The sequence below is a fragment of the Harpia harpyja genome, chromosome 11, assembly GCF_026419915.1.
Source record: "Harpia harpyja isolate bHarHar1 chromosome 11, bHarHar1 primary haplotype, whole genome shotgun sequence".
Classification (NCBI taxonomy): Eukaryota; Metazoa; Chordata; class Aves; order Accipitriformes; family Accipitridae; genus Harpia; species Harpia harpyja.
In genome coordinates this window covers 34,181,682-34,198,179 of record NC_068950.1, presented here as the reverse complement: position 1 = coordinate 34,198,179, position 16,498 = coordinate 34,181,682, and the positions used below count along the sequence as shown (strand labels likewise).

The 16,498-nt window shown below is 60.3% G+C and overlaps 2 protein-coding genes across 7 annotated transcripts in view; one reads left to right on the top strand and one right to left on the bottom strand.

Moving 5' to 3' along the window:
- Positions 1 to 14,238, top strand: part of ERI3 (ERI1 exoribonuclease family member 3) — a 136,113-nt gene extending 121,875 nt beyond the window's left edge. For all 3 annotated transcript variants that reach the window (XM_052800424.1, XM_052800425.1, XM_052800422.1), the window contains one exon: positions 12,660 to 14,238. In XM_052800424.1, coding sequence (XP_052656384.1) covers positions 12,660 to 12,742 — 83 coding nt within the window. In that variant the 3' untranslated portion in view covers positions 12,743 to 14,238. The remainder of the gene's footprint in view (positions 1 to 12,659) is intronic.
- DMAP1 (DNA methyltransferase 1 associated protein 1) overlaps positions 9,278 to 16,498 on the bottom strand; it is a 41,325-nt gene continuing 34,104 nt past the window's right edge. For 3 of the 4 annotated variants that reach the window (XM_052800414.1, XM_052800415.1, XM_052800416.1), the window contains exon 11: positions 9,278 to 11,588. In XM_052800414.1, coding sequence (XP_052656374.1) covers positions 11,490 to 11,588 — 99 coding nt within the window. In that variant the 3' untranslated portion in view covers positions 9,278 to 11,489. Of the gene's footprint in view, positions 11,589 to 14,351; positions 16,281 to 16,498 lie in introns of those variants that run through there. The other variant, XM_052800418.1, reaches the window with a different exon arrangement.

The following is a 16,498-nucleotide window of genomic DNA, read 5'->3' as shown; positions in this document are numbered from 1 at the left end:
TTGGCATATAATGTAATGATCTTTTTTAAGGCCCTATCATATTATCTGCATGACTAGATTATTGAGTCTTCATCATCTCCAGATAAATTTATGACCAGGATGATGCTTGGAATTTATTATCAGTCAATAGAGCTCAATACTGTAACAAGGCGTGTAATAAGATATACATATTTAATGATCCGGAGTAAAACAGCCCCGCTAATGGGCAGGATGAGACGGAGGCTGGAGCGTTAATTTCCACCTCCTGCCCCTTTCCGTGGGAGCCTGCACCGTTCAGACAGGACACAGCCCCAGGGTCCCATGCGTTGCCTGGCATGGGCTGGGAGCAGTGACCGGCTCTGGGGGATGCAAGGCAGCACAGCCCTCGTGCCGCTGCGGCTGGAAGCACATGCCTGCTGCATGTATGCATTAGTGGGAAGGCACATGTACCGGCCCATCCCTGCGGGCGATGTGCAGGTCTGTCTCACACATAGCACACAGGTCTCTCCGACGTGGCTTTGCAGGTCTGGCTGACATCCCCACCTGCACCACGTACGGACCTGGCACACATCTGCCTCGTGTGCAGCTCCCTCCAGCCTGGCGGTCTGGGTGAGCGTTGCACAAAGCTGCTGTTCCAGCAGCTGCTGAGATGGCTGGCAAAGGCCGCCCGGTGCTTTTCATGTTTCAGAGGCAAGCCTGAAATCCTGCCTCGGGACGGTGCAGGGCTCTTCGGCTCGACAAGGGGAACCGAGCCCAGAGCAGGGGTGGACGAACGGACTCTGTCCCCACCGTGCGAGGGTGCCTCTGGCCTGGCAAAGCCTTTGGTGGGGACACAGTCCCGAGCGAGCTGCACTTGTGGTGACATCAGGGCAGGGTGCCCCACGCTCCTGCTCTCCCAGCTGCGTCCCCGGCAGGAGAGCGGGCAGCACCAGGGTGGTCACGCCGCGGGGAGCAGGGCAGGTCTGCGTGCCGAAGCACCCTGGCCCTGCATGCAACTTCCCGCAGATGCAGTCGTGGCGAACGGGGACCCATCTCCCTCGCCAGGTTATATTTTGAGCTGCCGGCGCTGATTTTTCCAGCCCTTTGGGTTGTTATTAAATTAGTTTCCTAGGACTTTTTTAATAAGCATTTTTGATGTCTTTGAAGCGTGCAGCTTTGTGGGAAGATTACAGTCCCGCATCCATCTCGCTGGGAGAGAAACAATGGCAGCAGGGCTGCCGTTTGATCTCTCCTCCAGAAGGCAAGAGAGGGTTTGTGTGAGACAAAGAGGTGAGCTGCTGATTTGGAGCTAATGTTTAAAAATAGGTAGGTCTCCCTCCAAGATAAAGAGACCTGCCCTTCTCTGTGTAATCGTCTGCCTCTGCCTCGCTGGACCTGCAGAAACACAGCTCGCTTTATTTGAAGGCTTCGAGTGCAGCGCCGCAGTTTGATTCTGGGTCCTTTTAAAGCAATAACTAGGCCATCTGACCAAGCTTTAAAGAGCAGGAGAACTTTCCATTAGGACTCGCCACACACTCTCGGCGGCACTGGAATTGCATCCTTGCCTTTTATTTCCTTTCTCTGACATCTCGTGTCACTCACAGGCAGGAGAAACTCAGCTTTATAAACTCTCTCATTTCTCCCTTGAAATTTCTCCCTAATTAGGGTCCCAATCCCAGTGGTGGGACTGGGTGTCGGGAGCTGGACATGGAGCAGAGCCAATGGCTGGGCAAGTGGTGGGGGGCTTGCAGGGCTCGAAATGCCCTGCAAAACCCCAGGGTGGTTTGGCCTTCTGCTGCCCTAAATAATCCCTCCATCCGAGCAGGGCATGGCAGCATGTGGAGGGGGTACAGGAAGCAGGGACACCTGCAGTGGTGCTGGGGACCAGAGGGAAGGCAGACCGAATTGCTCCCTGCAGGCTGGGCACCTCCTGACCCCCAGCAGCATCAGTCAGGGGCAGGGAGACGGCATCTCACACATCTGTCCCCGCAGCTCCCATGCAGCAGAACCAGAGCAACTGTCCGTGCCATGCCAAGCACCCATGTGCCTGGCCCCCGTGCTGGCTCTGGCTGGGACCATCGGGTGAATTACACACCATGAGCACCCAGCTTTGGCCAGGCATGCCGTCGCCACGGGGAGAAAAGGCATCGGGGGAGCTGAATTCCCTTTATCTGTGTGTAACTACTGCTGCCTTTAACAGCCTGGAATAAACTAGCCATAAATATCGTGATCATAAGTGCTTAGATATGGCAACTTTACACTGAACAGAGGTTTTAACCTTCCCTGCGGAGGCTATCCAGCTCTACATCACTGACTGTTTCCATCCAGCTGCACGGCCAAAGACGAGCACTAGGTGAGCTGCTCAGAGCAGCCACGCCAGCTCTCAGCCCAGTCCAGCCCCAGTCCTTACCCCAGTTTTGGGGTAGGACTTCCCTCCTGCTCTCAGGGCATGGCTGCTGCCACCGTGTGTCCTGCTGGAGGGGCCAGGAAGGAGCCATCCCACCCCCCGCTGCCTGCCTGCCCTCTGCCCTCTCTGGGGTGTGCAACGGGAGAAGGGGCAATGGGGCAGCCCCCAGCGCCCTTCCCGTGGGATGAAGCTCCACCACCCTGGCAGGGCTGCCTGCTCCCACCAGTGCCCCCCGGGATCCCCAGGGACCCGCTCCAGCGGCAGCGATGGTCCTGGCTGCGCAGGCAGGGCAAAGGCAGAGCCGTGGTGGTGATGGGCCGTGGGCCGGGCAGTGTTGCTGCAGCAGCATCACGTCTCCCACCCGTCCCCTGGACTTCTCTCTTGCTCTGGTACTGGTGGGGCTGGACATGCCGGCAGAGCTGCTGCCCGCTCACCTCCCCTGCCTGTCCCGTCCCCTTCTGGCAGCTGCCCACAGCCCTACAGTCTGCCCAGGCTGGTCCAGGAGATGAGGCTGTTGCATCTGCTGAGCACCCTGTGGGGCTCCCAGCCTCCTCCCTCACCGCACTTTGCTCTGGCATCTCTGGCTGTGTTTGAGCAGCGCCTGTGGGCAGGAATCCTCCATCCATGTTGCAGAGATGGGCAGGCACCAGCCTGGCCATCCCTGGCATCCAGCACAGCCGGGAGGAAGAGTGCAGAGAGCATCTCTGCCCTGTCCCGTCCCCAAGTCCAGCTGGGTCTCCCCAGGCGCCCCAGCCCCAGCAGGCAGCAGTCCTGCTGCCCTCTTGCCACTGCTGCCATCCTTTCTTCCTCTAAGGAAGCACCAGCGTTGGAGCCAGCGGTTTACTGGGCTCCTGTGGGGACCCACCTCCCATTCCCATTCCCGTTCCCACCCACAGAGTCCTGGAGAGGGCCACCAACTTCTGCAGGGTCTTGTCACCATCACCTTGTCACCGAGCCAGGCCAGGGGTCCGGTACCAGCCCCGGAGCAAAGGGGCGGCTTGCATGCTCCCTGCGCCTCACCAGTGCCCCACCATGACTTTATTTTGCACGGCGACTTTCAGGCGAGCTGTAAAACACTTGGACGAGTTAAATAATACACGACAGTGTACGGTATAAATTACAGGAAGCCAGCGGTGGAGCGACATTGTATGCTGAATAAATTAAAGGCTGCGTGACTTACAGGCAAGATTGATCTCCTGCCGAGCATTTTGTTTAGTGACGTGCTTGTCATAAGGGAGAGCTAATTACGGGCGCAGAGGCGCGCAGCTCCGACGCTGGGGAGTACGGCGCAAACTGGGCTCCCAAATGTCAGTGGGGTCCTCACACTTCCAGGATTTGCTCTTTCCGAGGCCGGCCGTGTGCCAGGCCCCCATGAGCTGGGTGCCGGCTGTGTTCCCGGGGCCATCCAGCTCCGTCACAGCCCAGGGCAAAGGACCGTGCTGCCACGGGGAGCTGCCGGGGACTGAAAGTGGATGCCCTGGCTCAGGAGACACAGATGTCTGGTGGCTCTGGGGGTCTGCCGTGGGCAAGGGCTGGTGTTGGGGCTGCTTTGGCAGCAGGCTGACGGGGGGCATGGAGGTGTCCCAACCCGAGCCTATTCCCAATGGAGCAGAGCCATGCAGGAGCACACTCTTTGCTCCTGCAGCTGGTCAGAGCCAGTGCTGCCTGTCCTCGAGCCCTAGCACTGCTCACAAGGTGACACAGGGACCCCGCTGGTGCGGGGGGACCCAGGGCTGGCTGAGCAGCAGAGCTGAGAGCCGGGGGGCTGATTTGGGGGCTGAAGAGTACAAAAAGGCAAATCCTTGCCAGAAATTAGGTAGATCTTGTAGTAGTAGGATACTGCCGTGAGCCACCAAGGAAGGGGGGGGTGGTCTTCTTGAGGGCACGGTTTGGGCTGGATAATTTTGGGGAAGACGTGCTTTACCCACAGGCACACAGGAGTCGGGTGAGAGGCTTGGGTGCCCGTCTGCTGACTTCAACTGCCAAACTCAGAGCCGAGTTTGGAGGCCCGTCCTGCTGGGCTCCTCCTGCGGGCAGCAGAGCAGGGATGGCTCCAGTGCGGCGTCACCCCTGCCAGGAGGTCTGTCCCCACCGCCCGCATGGCCGAGCGATGCCGAGCAGCCGGCGTGCAGCCGGCGATGCCGCGGAAGAGGCTGCGCCACGGGGCCGGCGGAGGGGAGACCTCCCCGGGCTGCCGAGAGGGTGCCGGCGGCTGGAGGCCATGCTTCGGAGCGGGCTGGCCGGCGGGATGCGCTCCCCTCCGGCTCGGCCGGCTCGGCGGCTGTCTGTCACTCGGTGGGATTATGAGTAGTGAGCGTAATGCATCGGCGTATGAATAGGGTTGTCTGGCTGATGGTGATGTATCGTTTTTCATTACTGCCTCTCAAGCCCTCCCTGCTCCACGTGTGGAAATTCTATTTATTCCCTAATTTGTAAAAATTCCCTCCTTATCTGATACCAATCAGGGAGGGGTAATTGGCTCTCCAGGGCTAGCGGCTGGGGTCCTGATGAAGAGATATGTGTGTCTGCTCTGGCTGTCCAGGCACCCTGCCCTGCTGCACCAGCGACACGGGCCACAATTAATAATGATTTGCAAATGGCAGACAAGCAATAACGCAGAAAGATGTCCAGCCAGCCTCCTGCCCGCCCCTTAATTTCCTTCTGTAATATAAATGGCACGGGAACGAAAATCCAGCGCTATAAATTCTGAAATTAGTTATTCACCGTAATAAATGGTTCCCTTTTTGGTGTGCGTCCCCCCCATCCTTCTCCCCTGACCCCCCCCGCCGACTCCTTCCTCCCCTGCCGCCCCCCTCGCCCGCTACCTACTTCATTGGAGTCCTAATATGCAAATGCTGTAATTTAACGGGATGGTGAAGTTGATTTTCATGTTAACTTAATTACTTTGATTTATGAAGGGCTGGGATGCAGACATGGCTCCATCCTTGCCCACCTCCCACCCTCGTCCCTCTGCGGTCTCACTGACCCGCCGCCTCTCTTCCCTTGTCTTCCCTTTCCTCAGTCCTCCCTCTTCTTCCCCAAGTTTAGTGTTTTATTAGCTGCCTTTAAGTGGACATAAGTCCTCGCGACAATCGCGTGATGCGGAGGACAAATTCCCCGTCCTGCCTTGTTTAATCGTGCCTGGATAATGGATGTATAATTGACTCATTTGAATGCTTTTGCCTACAGGAGTGCAGAGCATTAAATGTTTGATTGCCTTAATTTCCAAACAGATCATTATCCCCTTCTTACCCGCTCTTAATAAACACTTTATGAGGATTTTTTTTGTAAAGGAAAAAAAATCTCCACTCCTCGTACTTCTCTGAAGTGATAAACTCTAATTAAGTCTAATATTTAAAAATATGGTAATGGTGACTTGTTTGAATAAGTGGCCTGCATTTCCATAATTTCATTATTACGTAAAACACGCTAATTATTTGAAGTGTGCTTATTACTAAAAGAGAAATCTCCTTCTAATAAAGATGAAATTGGCTTTTTTCCCTGTATTGCCACGCACGCTGCTCCCCTTCCCTCCCGGCCGGTGAGCAGCCGCAGCCGGGAGCGGGGCGATGGAAGCGCTCGCTTTGTTTGCCCGGGGATGCCTGCCGGCCTGCGAGGATGCTGGATGTGAGGGGACGGTCACAGCGGCTGGCAGACGAACCGAGCGCACCCTGTGCCACCCTTGGTCCCAGCAATGTCGGCGTCCTTGGGGCTCGTGGGCTCTAGGAGCTGTTGGGGTTGATGCGAGAGAGCTCAGCCCCGGCTGCCACCCCCTCCAGCTGGGATGCCCCTGATCTCGGGGTGTCCCCGCACGACATTGCCTATGCCAGCCCATCCGGCAGCCTGCGGGGCTGGCAGGTGTCTCAGCAGCCGGGTGTCTTGCGGTGCTGTGTCCCCAGACACCCAGCTCTGTCTGCTCTGGGACGGGGCCAGTGCAAGGGGCACATGATGGGAAGAGCAGTCTCCAGCACAGAGGACGGGACAAAACGTCCCGTCACCCATGGGGTGATGGTGGCCAGCCCGGGCAGGAGGAATCAGGTGCCCGGGGCTTAGGTTGAACGCCGGGACGGGTCCCCTCTGCTGTGCTTTTGTCTGCCCAGCTGCTTCCTGGGGACACCGGCAGTGTCACCTTCCTGCAGTCCTGGGCACTGCCAGAGATGGGCCCTCCCCACTCCAGCATCCCTGCTAGGGTGAGCCGGATTCGGACGCCTTGCTGACCTCGGTGTGCAGGGGGTGGGACGAGCGTCCCATCCCCCTGGGACGGGGACAGCAACAGGTAGGGGAAGGACAAGTATTGATTGTGTCCAAACCCTCTTCAGAGCCCGTGTGGGCGCTCTGTGGTGGGGCAGGCAGGGGAGGCACTAGGATGAAGTCAATATAAAACTAATTTTCTTTTCTTCGTGAAGAAATGAGGTGTGTGGCAGTAACGTAATTGCAGATAATGAGGTAAGTTATTCTTAATATTCTGCGTGTCGCTGTCAGCTCCACCTAATATACCTGCCGGCTGTGCAGGGCACACAGAGCCCCTCGCCCTGCGTGCAGGGTTATGAGGCCATTCATTTGGGAGCAGCCCGGCAGGACCACCCCCGGCGTCCCCATGGATCCCTTCGGGCTGGGAGCTCTGGGCTCTGCCATGTCCTTGTCACCGCTGTTGCCAGGCATCCCGGTGTCCCCACCTCACCCAGCATGTCACGGTGGGGAGGGATGCAGGGCAGACACAGCTCCCTCCCAGCTCCAGCACGGACAGGGTGAGCGGCTGCGAGAGCCTGGCTCCCTGTGCCAGGCAAACGCTGTCACTCCTTGCCCCTGATGGCTGTCCCCTCCTGGGACATGCCGGCTCAGGCGGAGCAACACAGCCCGCCGGGGAGGACCCAGCACCCAGTGCTCCCCTTTGCGATTGCTGGGGACGCTGGCAGCAGTGCGGGGCTGCATGGGGACCGCACGGCTCCTGCCGGCCACAAGGCCACCTGCTGTCACCCGGGGTCGGCAGTGGGGAGACGAAGGGCGGCGGTGGCTGGGCGGCCCTGTTCCCGCTTTGCAGGGAGCTGTTATACAAAGGCAGCAGTGATATTATTCATTAACAGTAATCTGCCATTAGAACATTGACAAATGGCCCCTCGTCGCCTGAGCATCAGTTCTTGTACAGCCCATAAAGCATGGGGACAGTTTAAATATGGACCTGCTCAGCTCGGGCCGGGGGTGATCCGTCTTCCCGGCCACAGCCCAGGTGCGGCGGGGCTGCCTCCAAATGAGCACATTTAGGGGGGCCCTGTGCTCCCCCAACCACCCCCAGCCCGCCCGGGCGGCCGCTGGGATTGAAAAGCTCGCTCCTTGCGTGGCAAGCGTCTCAGCCCAGCGCACAGCGGTCGCGGCAGTGCTCGGCCCTCTGAGCCCCTGTGGCGGTGGCGTCCGGAGGGTCTGGTCCCATGGGGAGGTGGGGGAAATGCCAGCAGGGCGGCACGCGTGGGGACGCGGCCCCTTCCCTTCTCCCCAGTGCCTGGGGTGGGTGCGGAGGTGATGCTCTCCCTGAGTGAGCATCACTCCTCCTGGCAGCCCGTTCCTGTGGCGCAGCCGCATCATGCCTGGGCTGTGGTCCAGCCTCCTGCTGACAAAATGCTTGAGCTCGTCCTGGGCTCGCAGTGGTGCCGCTTTGCCACGGCCGGAGGGAGGGCACGCGCTGGGCGGTGAGTCCAGTGCCATGGGCCAAGGGGTTTCTGCCTCTGTGCCGGCAGAGGAGCACGGCGGAATGTCTGTCCCCCTCCAAGGACGAGGGCAACCAGCTATGATGAACGGTCGCAAACTCCAGCCCTAATTAAAAGAGGGCTCCGGCTGCCCCATGCCTGTGCACGTGCTGCTGTCCTCGGCTGTCACTGCAGCGAGAGCTTGGCAAGACACGGAGAGGGCCGTGGTGTCGTGACTTGGGTGTCGAGGCGATGCGGTGTTGCAGTGGGTAATGCTGAAACACCAGAAGGAAGGGTTAAAACCCGGTGGAGCTAAGCCAGCCGCGGCAAGGGGAAGTTGGGGCGGCACGTCACCCCGCGCTGCACTGGCAGCACCTCGGGGGGAGCTCGACCCCGGCTGTCCTGGGGCCGCCATGGGGGGACACGGGGCGATGCTGGGAAGCGGCACGACAAGGCGAGGGGCAGGGAGGCAGGGCAGAGCCGCCGCTCCGTTGGCAGGAGGCAGGATAACCCCAGGCTGACCCCTTTCACACACACCGCACAACACCCCTAAATCAATTGCATCTTATTATTACAATATCAATATACAATATTCCTACAATAACACCATTGATTTTCTACTCAGAGGCTGCACCTAAGTCTGTTTTAAAGAGGAGGGAGTTAATAGTGCCCTCATTAAAAATCTATAGATTACCCCCCACCCCCAAAAAAGAAAAAGCAGTTTATATTCATTAGGGCTATTGAATATAAAGTAATATGTTTGTGTAGGACATTGGAGTAATGTGATAATCCGTCCGCATATCAGGGAGAAATCCACTTAGCAACCCTGTCAGCTTGACAAGAAAAATGTGCCCATAAAGTCGGGAATACATTGAGGGAGCGAGCGCGAGGAGAGCAGGGGCGCGCGTGCGTGCGCGCGCCTGTGCAGCCCCCGCAGAGCCGTGCTGGCCGGTGGCGTGGGGCCACCTTCACCCCGTCCCCCTGCTCAGGCCTGGGGACGCAGGCGGGCACCCCGACGGCCCCTGGGGGTGCCTGGGACCGGGACGAGCCAGGTGCGCTGGGATAGGGATCGTGGGGGACTCTGCACCCTGCCAGCCTCCGCAGCCCCGGGCAGGGTCACCCTGATGGGACGGGGCTGGTGGGTGCCCGCCTGGGTGCCGGGGCAGCCCCGCCGCGGCCCCCTGCTCCCCAGGGAGAGCCAGGCTGGGGGGCGCAGGGTGGGCAGGGCTGCCCGTGTCCCCCCACCTGCCTCGGACGCCGCTCGTCCCCCACCCCGTGGTCACCTTTGCGATGGATTAAGCACTGAAAGAGCAGCAAAGCAATCCTGTTTGCGCTCTCTTAGGCTGTCAATTGCCATTTTTGTAATAGAAATTCCTTTCACAAGGTAACGACGGCCAGATTTAGAGGATTTCATATTGCTAATAATTCCCCAAACAGCCATCTGACTGTGTTGTTTTAAAAGCCGCTTAGTTTCTTGCTTTGGAGTTTATGAAAATCTCCCACTCTAATATCCCGAGAGCCAGCCTATAATTGTGTTATTAAATCAATCGGAGCGGATTACATTGTAAAATCAATAGATGGCTGTAATTGCATATTAGAAAGTTGTTCTGCTGTTGTTGATTTTTTTTTACATGGATAATTATAATAAGCGTGTTTACCTTAGCTCTGATTTGGAATGAGTCTCACTAAATGACTTATGACGAGCTTGGCGCTCCCGCTGCCAGGGGGCCGTGGCATCGTTTGGGACGGCGAGGACGATGTTGCCAGCATTGGCATGTGGGTGGCATCGACCCACCGGGATCCCACCGGCTTCGCAGGGCGCCAGCCCGGAGCCTAGGGTGGCTCCCAGCGCTGGCACCTGGCACGAGAGCTCGTCAGGGCTTTGGGGAGACGGCTGGTGGGGTTCAGGAAGCAGCCGGTGGTCCCAGAGGGTCTCCCCAGGGACCAGCTCCGGAGTCCCAGGAGGTGCCATGGAGTCTCGCCGCCAGTTTGGCCGCTCCCCAGGTCTCTGCGCAGTTCCCCTTTCGGAATATGGAGCAATAGCCAAGTCCCGGCGGCCCACGCCAGCCCAGGGAGATGCTATGGGCAGGGAGGTGGGCAGCGGGATGCCTGGGAGTGGTGAAGGGCAGGGGCCAGGGCTGTGCTTTCAAATCCAAGCCAGCCGCCTGCCAGACAGCTCAGAAGCCAGGATTTGCTTTGCTGTTGCTTTCTGGGGGGACCAGGCCAGGGCTGGCTGTGGAGTGGGGGTACTTTGGCTGCAGATGGTGGCACTGCCCCTGCCTCGGTTTCCCTGGCTTTCGAGCCTCCATTTCCCTGTTAGGTCCCACTGGAAGCTGACTCCAGGGGCAGGTCTGGTGCTGGTTTACCAGGGGCTCAGCTGGCCGGGGGGGACGAGATGGATGGAGCAGGGGGTCCAAAGGATGGCGAGGAACTTGCTTGAGCAGGAACAAGTGGCAGTGGGAGCTGGCACTGTGGCTTGCTGGGCAGGACATCAGTCACCTCCAGGGCCCTTCCGGAGCCATCGGTGCCACCTCAGCCAGCGGAGAGGACAGGGGCACAGAGAGACGGGCTCATCTCTGCCCCCACACCAGCTCGTGGGGCTGGGACACCCCTCCTTCCTCAGCCTGTCCTCATGCCCAGCTCCCATCCCCGGCCTGGCACACCAGCAAGGGGAAGGGGGTGCCATGAGAGGGCCTGGTGGGACACTCGGGAGGCACATGGCTTTGACGGAGACGTTGCCTCTCCCACTGCGGCCATCAGCCAGGAGGGTCCCCGGCAGCTGCAGGCAGTGCCCTGGGCAGCTGCATGCGGGGGAAGCCCCCTGTGCCTCCGACCGACACTGGGGGACGGGTGATGGCTTTGCCACTGGGTCACCGGGCGCAGCGGTGCTGGGCAGGGCTGCTGGTCTGACACGGAGCGGCAAGGCGGCCTGGCAGCCCCGTCCCCGCAGGCAGGCGCCTGGCAGCAGGGCAGTGCTGCCCGTCTGCGCAGGGCCCTCAATCCGGCACGCGGCACTGTCAGCAGGCAGCCTGCTGTCTCCTAGACAGTGAAATATGGCCACAATTAGCCCGGATACAGTTCAATTATGATAAACAGCGTTTGCACCCTTTAAGCCGTGATTAAAAGGCCTCCTCCCGTTGATAGAGAGACCTAATTTCACATTATTATCGCTGTAGCTTGATTATAAAGCACTCCCTGGATTTACAGTTGGGAGATGGATGTGGAGGCTTCTTTATCATTTACACATCAGTAATGATGCAGCCTTCCTTCCACCACAACATCCATCCAGCAGCGGCGAGGAGAGGGGGGCCCTGCCTGCGCCCCCCCCCTCCCGGGGCACCCTCTCCCCGTGTCAGCCGGGCCCCGCTGCCACACGCAAGTGGGCAAAGTCACCCTTACGGTAACAGCTTGATAAATGGGCGGGCGGTAATGAAATGGAGACATCAAGGCGTGGGGCGAGGAAGAAAGAGTGGTAATCGGAACGAGTGGAGCTGTCCCGAAACGGAGGGGAGCGGGAAGAAGGATCGCCTCTGCGCCGTGTGCTGTCAAGGGAGAAATTACACATTTACTCTTGCTTTTTCTTAAGGAGACGGCCCTCATAGATCAAAACATGGATTTACAAGCCAATTTTCAACATGAAATATAGACACCAGGAATCAATTTAAGCCCGGCTTCTATTTTAGCAAACGGTGCCTGCGTTTAGTCCCAGGTAAATAACATCAGCCGGAGCCTTCCCCCTCCCCGGCTCGCTGCCTTGCCACCGCTCGCTCTGGCGGCCGCGGTGCTGCCGGCCAGGCCCTGGCACCCACTTCAACCACGGCCCTGCACCGGGGATGGCTGCGGCTTGCCGGCCTGGCCACCCGCTGCTTGTCAGCCTGGGCCAGCAGGCGTGGGGCAGCACCGAGGGCTGGCTCTGGTGGGGATGGGGATGACCCCGAACCGCAGCAGTGAGCCGAGGGAGCCAGGTGCCACGCAGCCCCTGCCTAAGGAGGGTGAGGGGAAGGAGAGGACCCCACTTGGCTGGTGGAGGGCAGCTCCAGCATCACCCGCTATCCTCATCCCAGTGCGGGGACAGCCCCTTCACTGGCCAGTGCCACCAAGGGACAGGGGTGCTGGAAGAGGAGGCTGGGGCGAGCAGCACTGGGCTTGCACGGAAGCAGCCGCTGGCAAGAGCTGGGGGCCAGCGTGGGTCCAGCTTGCAGGAACGCTGCCTTCCCGATCCCCAGGCTCCCCACGAGCTGTGGGGCAAGTTCAGGCCTGGAGGACGCGGAGATGTGTTCGCCAGCAGCCTGGGCGATGCTACTGCCCCAGGCAAGCCTCCGGGTCCTGGGCATGGATCCATCCCAGTGCAGCACGAGGCCATACCGGGATGCAGGTGGCCAGTGCTGGGGACGCTGCACTCACCCCACACCACTGCAAGGCACTTGGGACAGAGTGCCTAGACTGGTGGGGACACAGGGGCCGCATGCCTGGAGCTGCACAGCCCCCCACGTCCCCCAGAGAGGGGGGCCGTGCAGCTCCAGGCACAGCCCCAGCGTGGGACTCAGAGCTTGATCCAAAAGCTCCCAGTTGGATCGTGGCTCTAACCCGGCATCTCTGTGCTCTCTCTGCAGACGACTGTAAGAACATTGCCAACATCATGAAGACACTGGCCCATAGAGGCTTCATCTTCAAGCAGACCTCCAAACCCTTTTGATCCCCAAGGCAAGCCAGGCAAGGGCTGCATGCGCCCGGCGCCGGCGAGGCGGGGAGGACGGGCTCCAGCATTAAAAAAAAACGGCAACCGAGGCCAGAGGAACCGACACAAAAAATCTCAATTTCAGCTGTTAACTCCAGTAGAGGTTGTATATATGGGAAGGCAAATCTGTGTAGACCTGATGTGACTCCCTCTCTGGGCTGCTCCGGACATTATGCCATGCTAGCGGACAGCCGCGTAGGGCGCTTGCACCACATTTTAGACTCGTAGTTTGTTCTTTTTCTTTGGCTCCCGATTTCCGTCCCTCCCTCCATATCCCACCCCGTCCTCCCTCTCCCGCCCCGTAGCCAGAGCATCCCCCATCTCTTCCCCGGCATGGGCCGTCCCCGCCTTCCCTTCTTTCTTTTCTCTGGTTTTATGTTTTCAGGCCTCGACGGCTGCTGCAGCGAGGCTGGTGCATGCCCACGCCCGGGCAGCACTCACGGAGGCTCAGCAGCGTCGAGACGGCCCCTTGCCCTCCCCGCCAGCCCCCTCGCCTCTCCCCCGAGCGCCTGTTCCCCTTTTTGAGTCGACACTAACCCCTCTCTGACTCCTGTATGTGACAAACGCGATCCGTCTCTTTATGTTCAAGGTGAAGTGCCTGTATTCTCCGCTGCAGAGCCCCTGGCAGCCCCACCGTGGGCTGTGGGGCCCCGGAGGGCTCCCTTCAGTGGGGCAGGGGCCCGGCGGGCAGGCGGGCAGCAGGAGGGAGGTGACAGTGTCCGCGCAGAGCCCCGTCCCCGTCCCATCTGCTCGTGCCTCTTGCGGGGCTGGGTGGGATGCCCAGCCCTGCCCCGCCGACCGATTCCAGCTCCACCGGGGACGGGCCCGCCGCAGCACCGCGTCCGTTGCCGGCGGTGGACGTGCCAGCGCGCGCTGGCCCCCGGCCCGCAGGTACCCGAACAGGGGAGCTGCAAATAGCCCCCGGGCCCCTGACCCCGCTCCCCTCCGACCCCGTCCGGCCTCCCTCGGTTCCCGAGCTGAGGCTTGGCCCCCCACGTGCCCACGGTCCCCGCGGGCCGTGCCGTGCCCCTCGCAGGTCCCCGCGGACGCTCAGCAGCAGCTGGCTTGTTGCCTGAGAGAGTTGCCGAGCACGTCCCCTCCGGCTGGGTGGGCTCCCAGCCGGCCAGGGCGGTTGGGGGGCAGCCGTGGGGCAGGCTGAGGGCGCACATCCCCCCGGCGTCACCCAGCCCCGGGGCCCTGCTGAATGGAGCCCTCATCCGGGCGCTGACCTGCAGGGAGGCTGCAGCCCCGGGCCCGTGCGTGCATGGCCTGGAGCGAAGCCGGTGACGGCAGCCAGAAGGGCAATACAGGCACTGAACTTGGCGGTACATGACTGCATGGTGTGTGGTGTTCCAGTTAAACCAACCGATAATGCAAACCCAGCATTTTCATTGTCTAGTTATTCCAATCCTTGCTGTAAATGTGCCACATGAATAAAGTTTGGGGGTAAAGGAGCCTGGGCTGTGCCCATGCATGTGCGAGTGTGTACGGGGGGGGGGGGGCAGAGGCGGGGGTGTGCTGCCTGGATACATGGGAGCAGGGTGCCCCACCAGCGGAGCTGTGCTCCCTGGGATATGGCACTGCACCCTGTCCATGCTCCCCAAAAAGGCAAACTTTTTGGCTGTGAAAGGGAGGTCTGGGTTCCCTGCTGTTGGGAGCACTGCCCCGCTCTCCAGCATGGGCACCACGGGTGGGCCTGCAGTCTCCCCCGCTACCTCGGGTTTGCTTGTGCCCCAGGACAGCTCTGCCCCGAGGATGCCACCAGCACACCCCAGCTGGGCTGCACCCATGGGTGCACCCCAGTGCAGCCTTCTGCCCGGAGCAGGGTGACAGCCACCACCACGTCCCACTGGCATCTGTCACCCCGCCCTGCAGCCTGGCACACCGTACCTGCACGGCCGCTACCGCACTTACGAGTATCTCCGCTACAGGCTGGAGCCAGCGTGGCTCTGCCCAGGGCACAGGAGCACTCGCTCTGCCCCGGGCAGCAGAGCCAGCACAAGCGCAGCACCATGATGCGCGGGAGCCATACCCGGCCGTGCAGGAGCCACCACCGCATCCAGGTGCCCAAGGGACCTGCCGCGGTGCTGCCAGGTGACAGGGACGCAGCCGTCCAGCTGGCACAGAGCGGGCAGCTCCTGGAGGGAAGGGGCAGCCCCAGCCCACTTGCTCCAAGCAAAGGTCACGGGGGTTTTAATGGCTCCCTCTGTGCAGCCCCGATCAGCTTTATTGACCTATTTTCGATGGAGTCGTCTAATTAGTTTTCTATGAAAACTAAGAACTTGGCCTTTGCCCTTTACTCCTGCAGGCGAGAACGTGACTCAGAGGACGTTGTCACGGCAGATCGATTGCCAGTTACACTTGAAAGGCAGGCAGAGGGGACGCGGGGTGGGCAAGCAGGCAGCGGGGCAGCAGCCCGGAGCAGGGCACGCAGCCGGGGCCACCTGTGCCCACAGTAGGCAGTGCACGAATCCAAGCTCCCATTGCTGGCTTCAGCGACGCCTCAGCCCCCCCAAGGCCCTGCAAAACACAGGACACAGGGACCAGGGGCCCCTTTCACCGTAGACTGAAGCCAGAGGTGTCTGCCTGCCTTGGGTAGAGCAGCAGCAGGAGGAACTGGGCCTGACAGAGTGCTGGGGACAACACGAGTGTTTCCCGGCAGGGGCATCCCCTCACCCAGGCGAGGCAGTGCTTGCAGGCATGGGACACACAAGAGCTGCCAGAGGAGAGCAGAGCATGTGGGATGCTGGAGGGAGCTCCCCAGCCTGGCACAAGCAGCACTGCAGCAGACGAGAACAGGGCCTGGCGGCCCCAAAGGCACCAGGGGCTACAGCAACCCCCGCTGCCACCCCATGACCGAGGCAGACTGGCTCAGGGAGAGCCACCGGCAGCCAGGGCTCCCAGTATGGCTAGCAGCACCCAGCCTGCCCAGGCTGGAGGCAAGACATCTCACACCATCTCCTCCTGCTCCATGCGGGCTCACCAGAGCTAATGATGACTCTGCTCCAGTACAAGTGATGGGTTCTGTATTTACAGGGACGCTCAGAAAAATCTGGCATGTAAAAAAAAAAAACAACCCAAAAAACAACCACCAGAACAAACCACAGCTAGCACTAGCAGCCGTGGGGCAGCCATGCACGGCTTTGGGCGGAACAGTGGCCACTAGCAGAGCCCAGCACGGCCCCAGGGCCACCCTCCAGCACCTGCTGCAGGTGTCTGGAGGTCACACTGCTCTGGAGGTCAGATGAGGCTGGGGCCGTGGTGCTGGGCAGAGGATGGCTCCCGCTGTTCTCTGGAGAGCTGTATCATTTGCCCCAGCAAGGCCCCTGTCCTGCCCCATTGCTGCAGGCAGCCAGCTGTCCCTGGGGGCTCTGGGACAGGACGGCACTGACCCTGCACACAGCTCTGCACCTCCTCCTCGCCCAGCGCAGGGGGCTCACGGCTTCTTCACCTTCTTGACGGAGGAGGAGCTGGAGGCCAACTCCCTTCGCTTTCTCTGCTCCAAGAGGGAGGCGGGAAACAAAAGAAAAAGCAGGGTCAGCAGGTGAGAGTGCTTGGGTCACACGGAAAACACAACCGCCTGTCCCGGAGTCTGTCCCAGGGCCAGCCACGGGGCTCCAGTATCACAACTGGCAGCGCCCAATGGACCACACTGCCATCTGCCCGGCTGAAGGCAGAGCCAGGTCCTTGCACGATGGGCGGGATGGAGCTAAT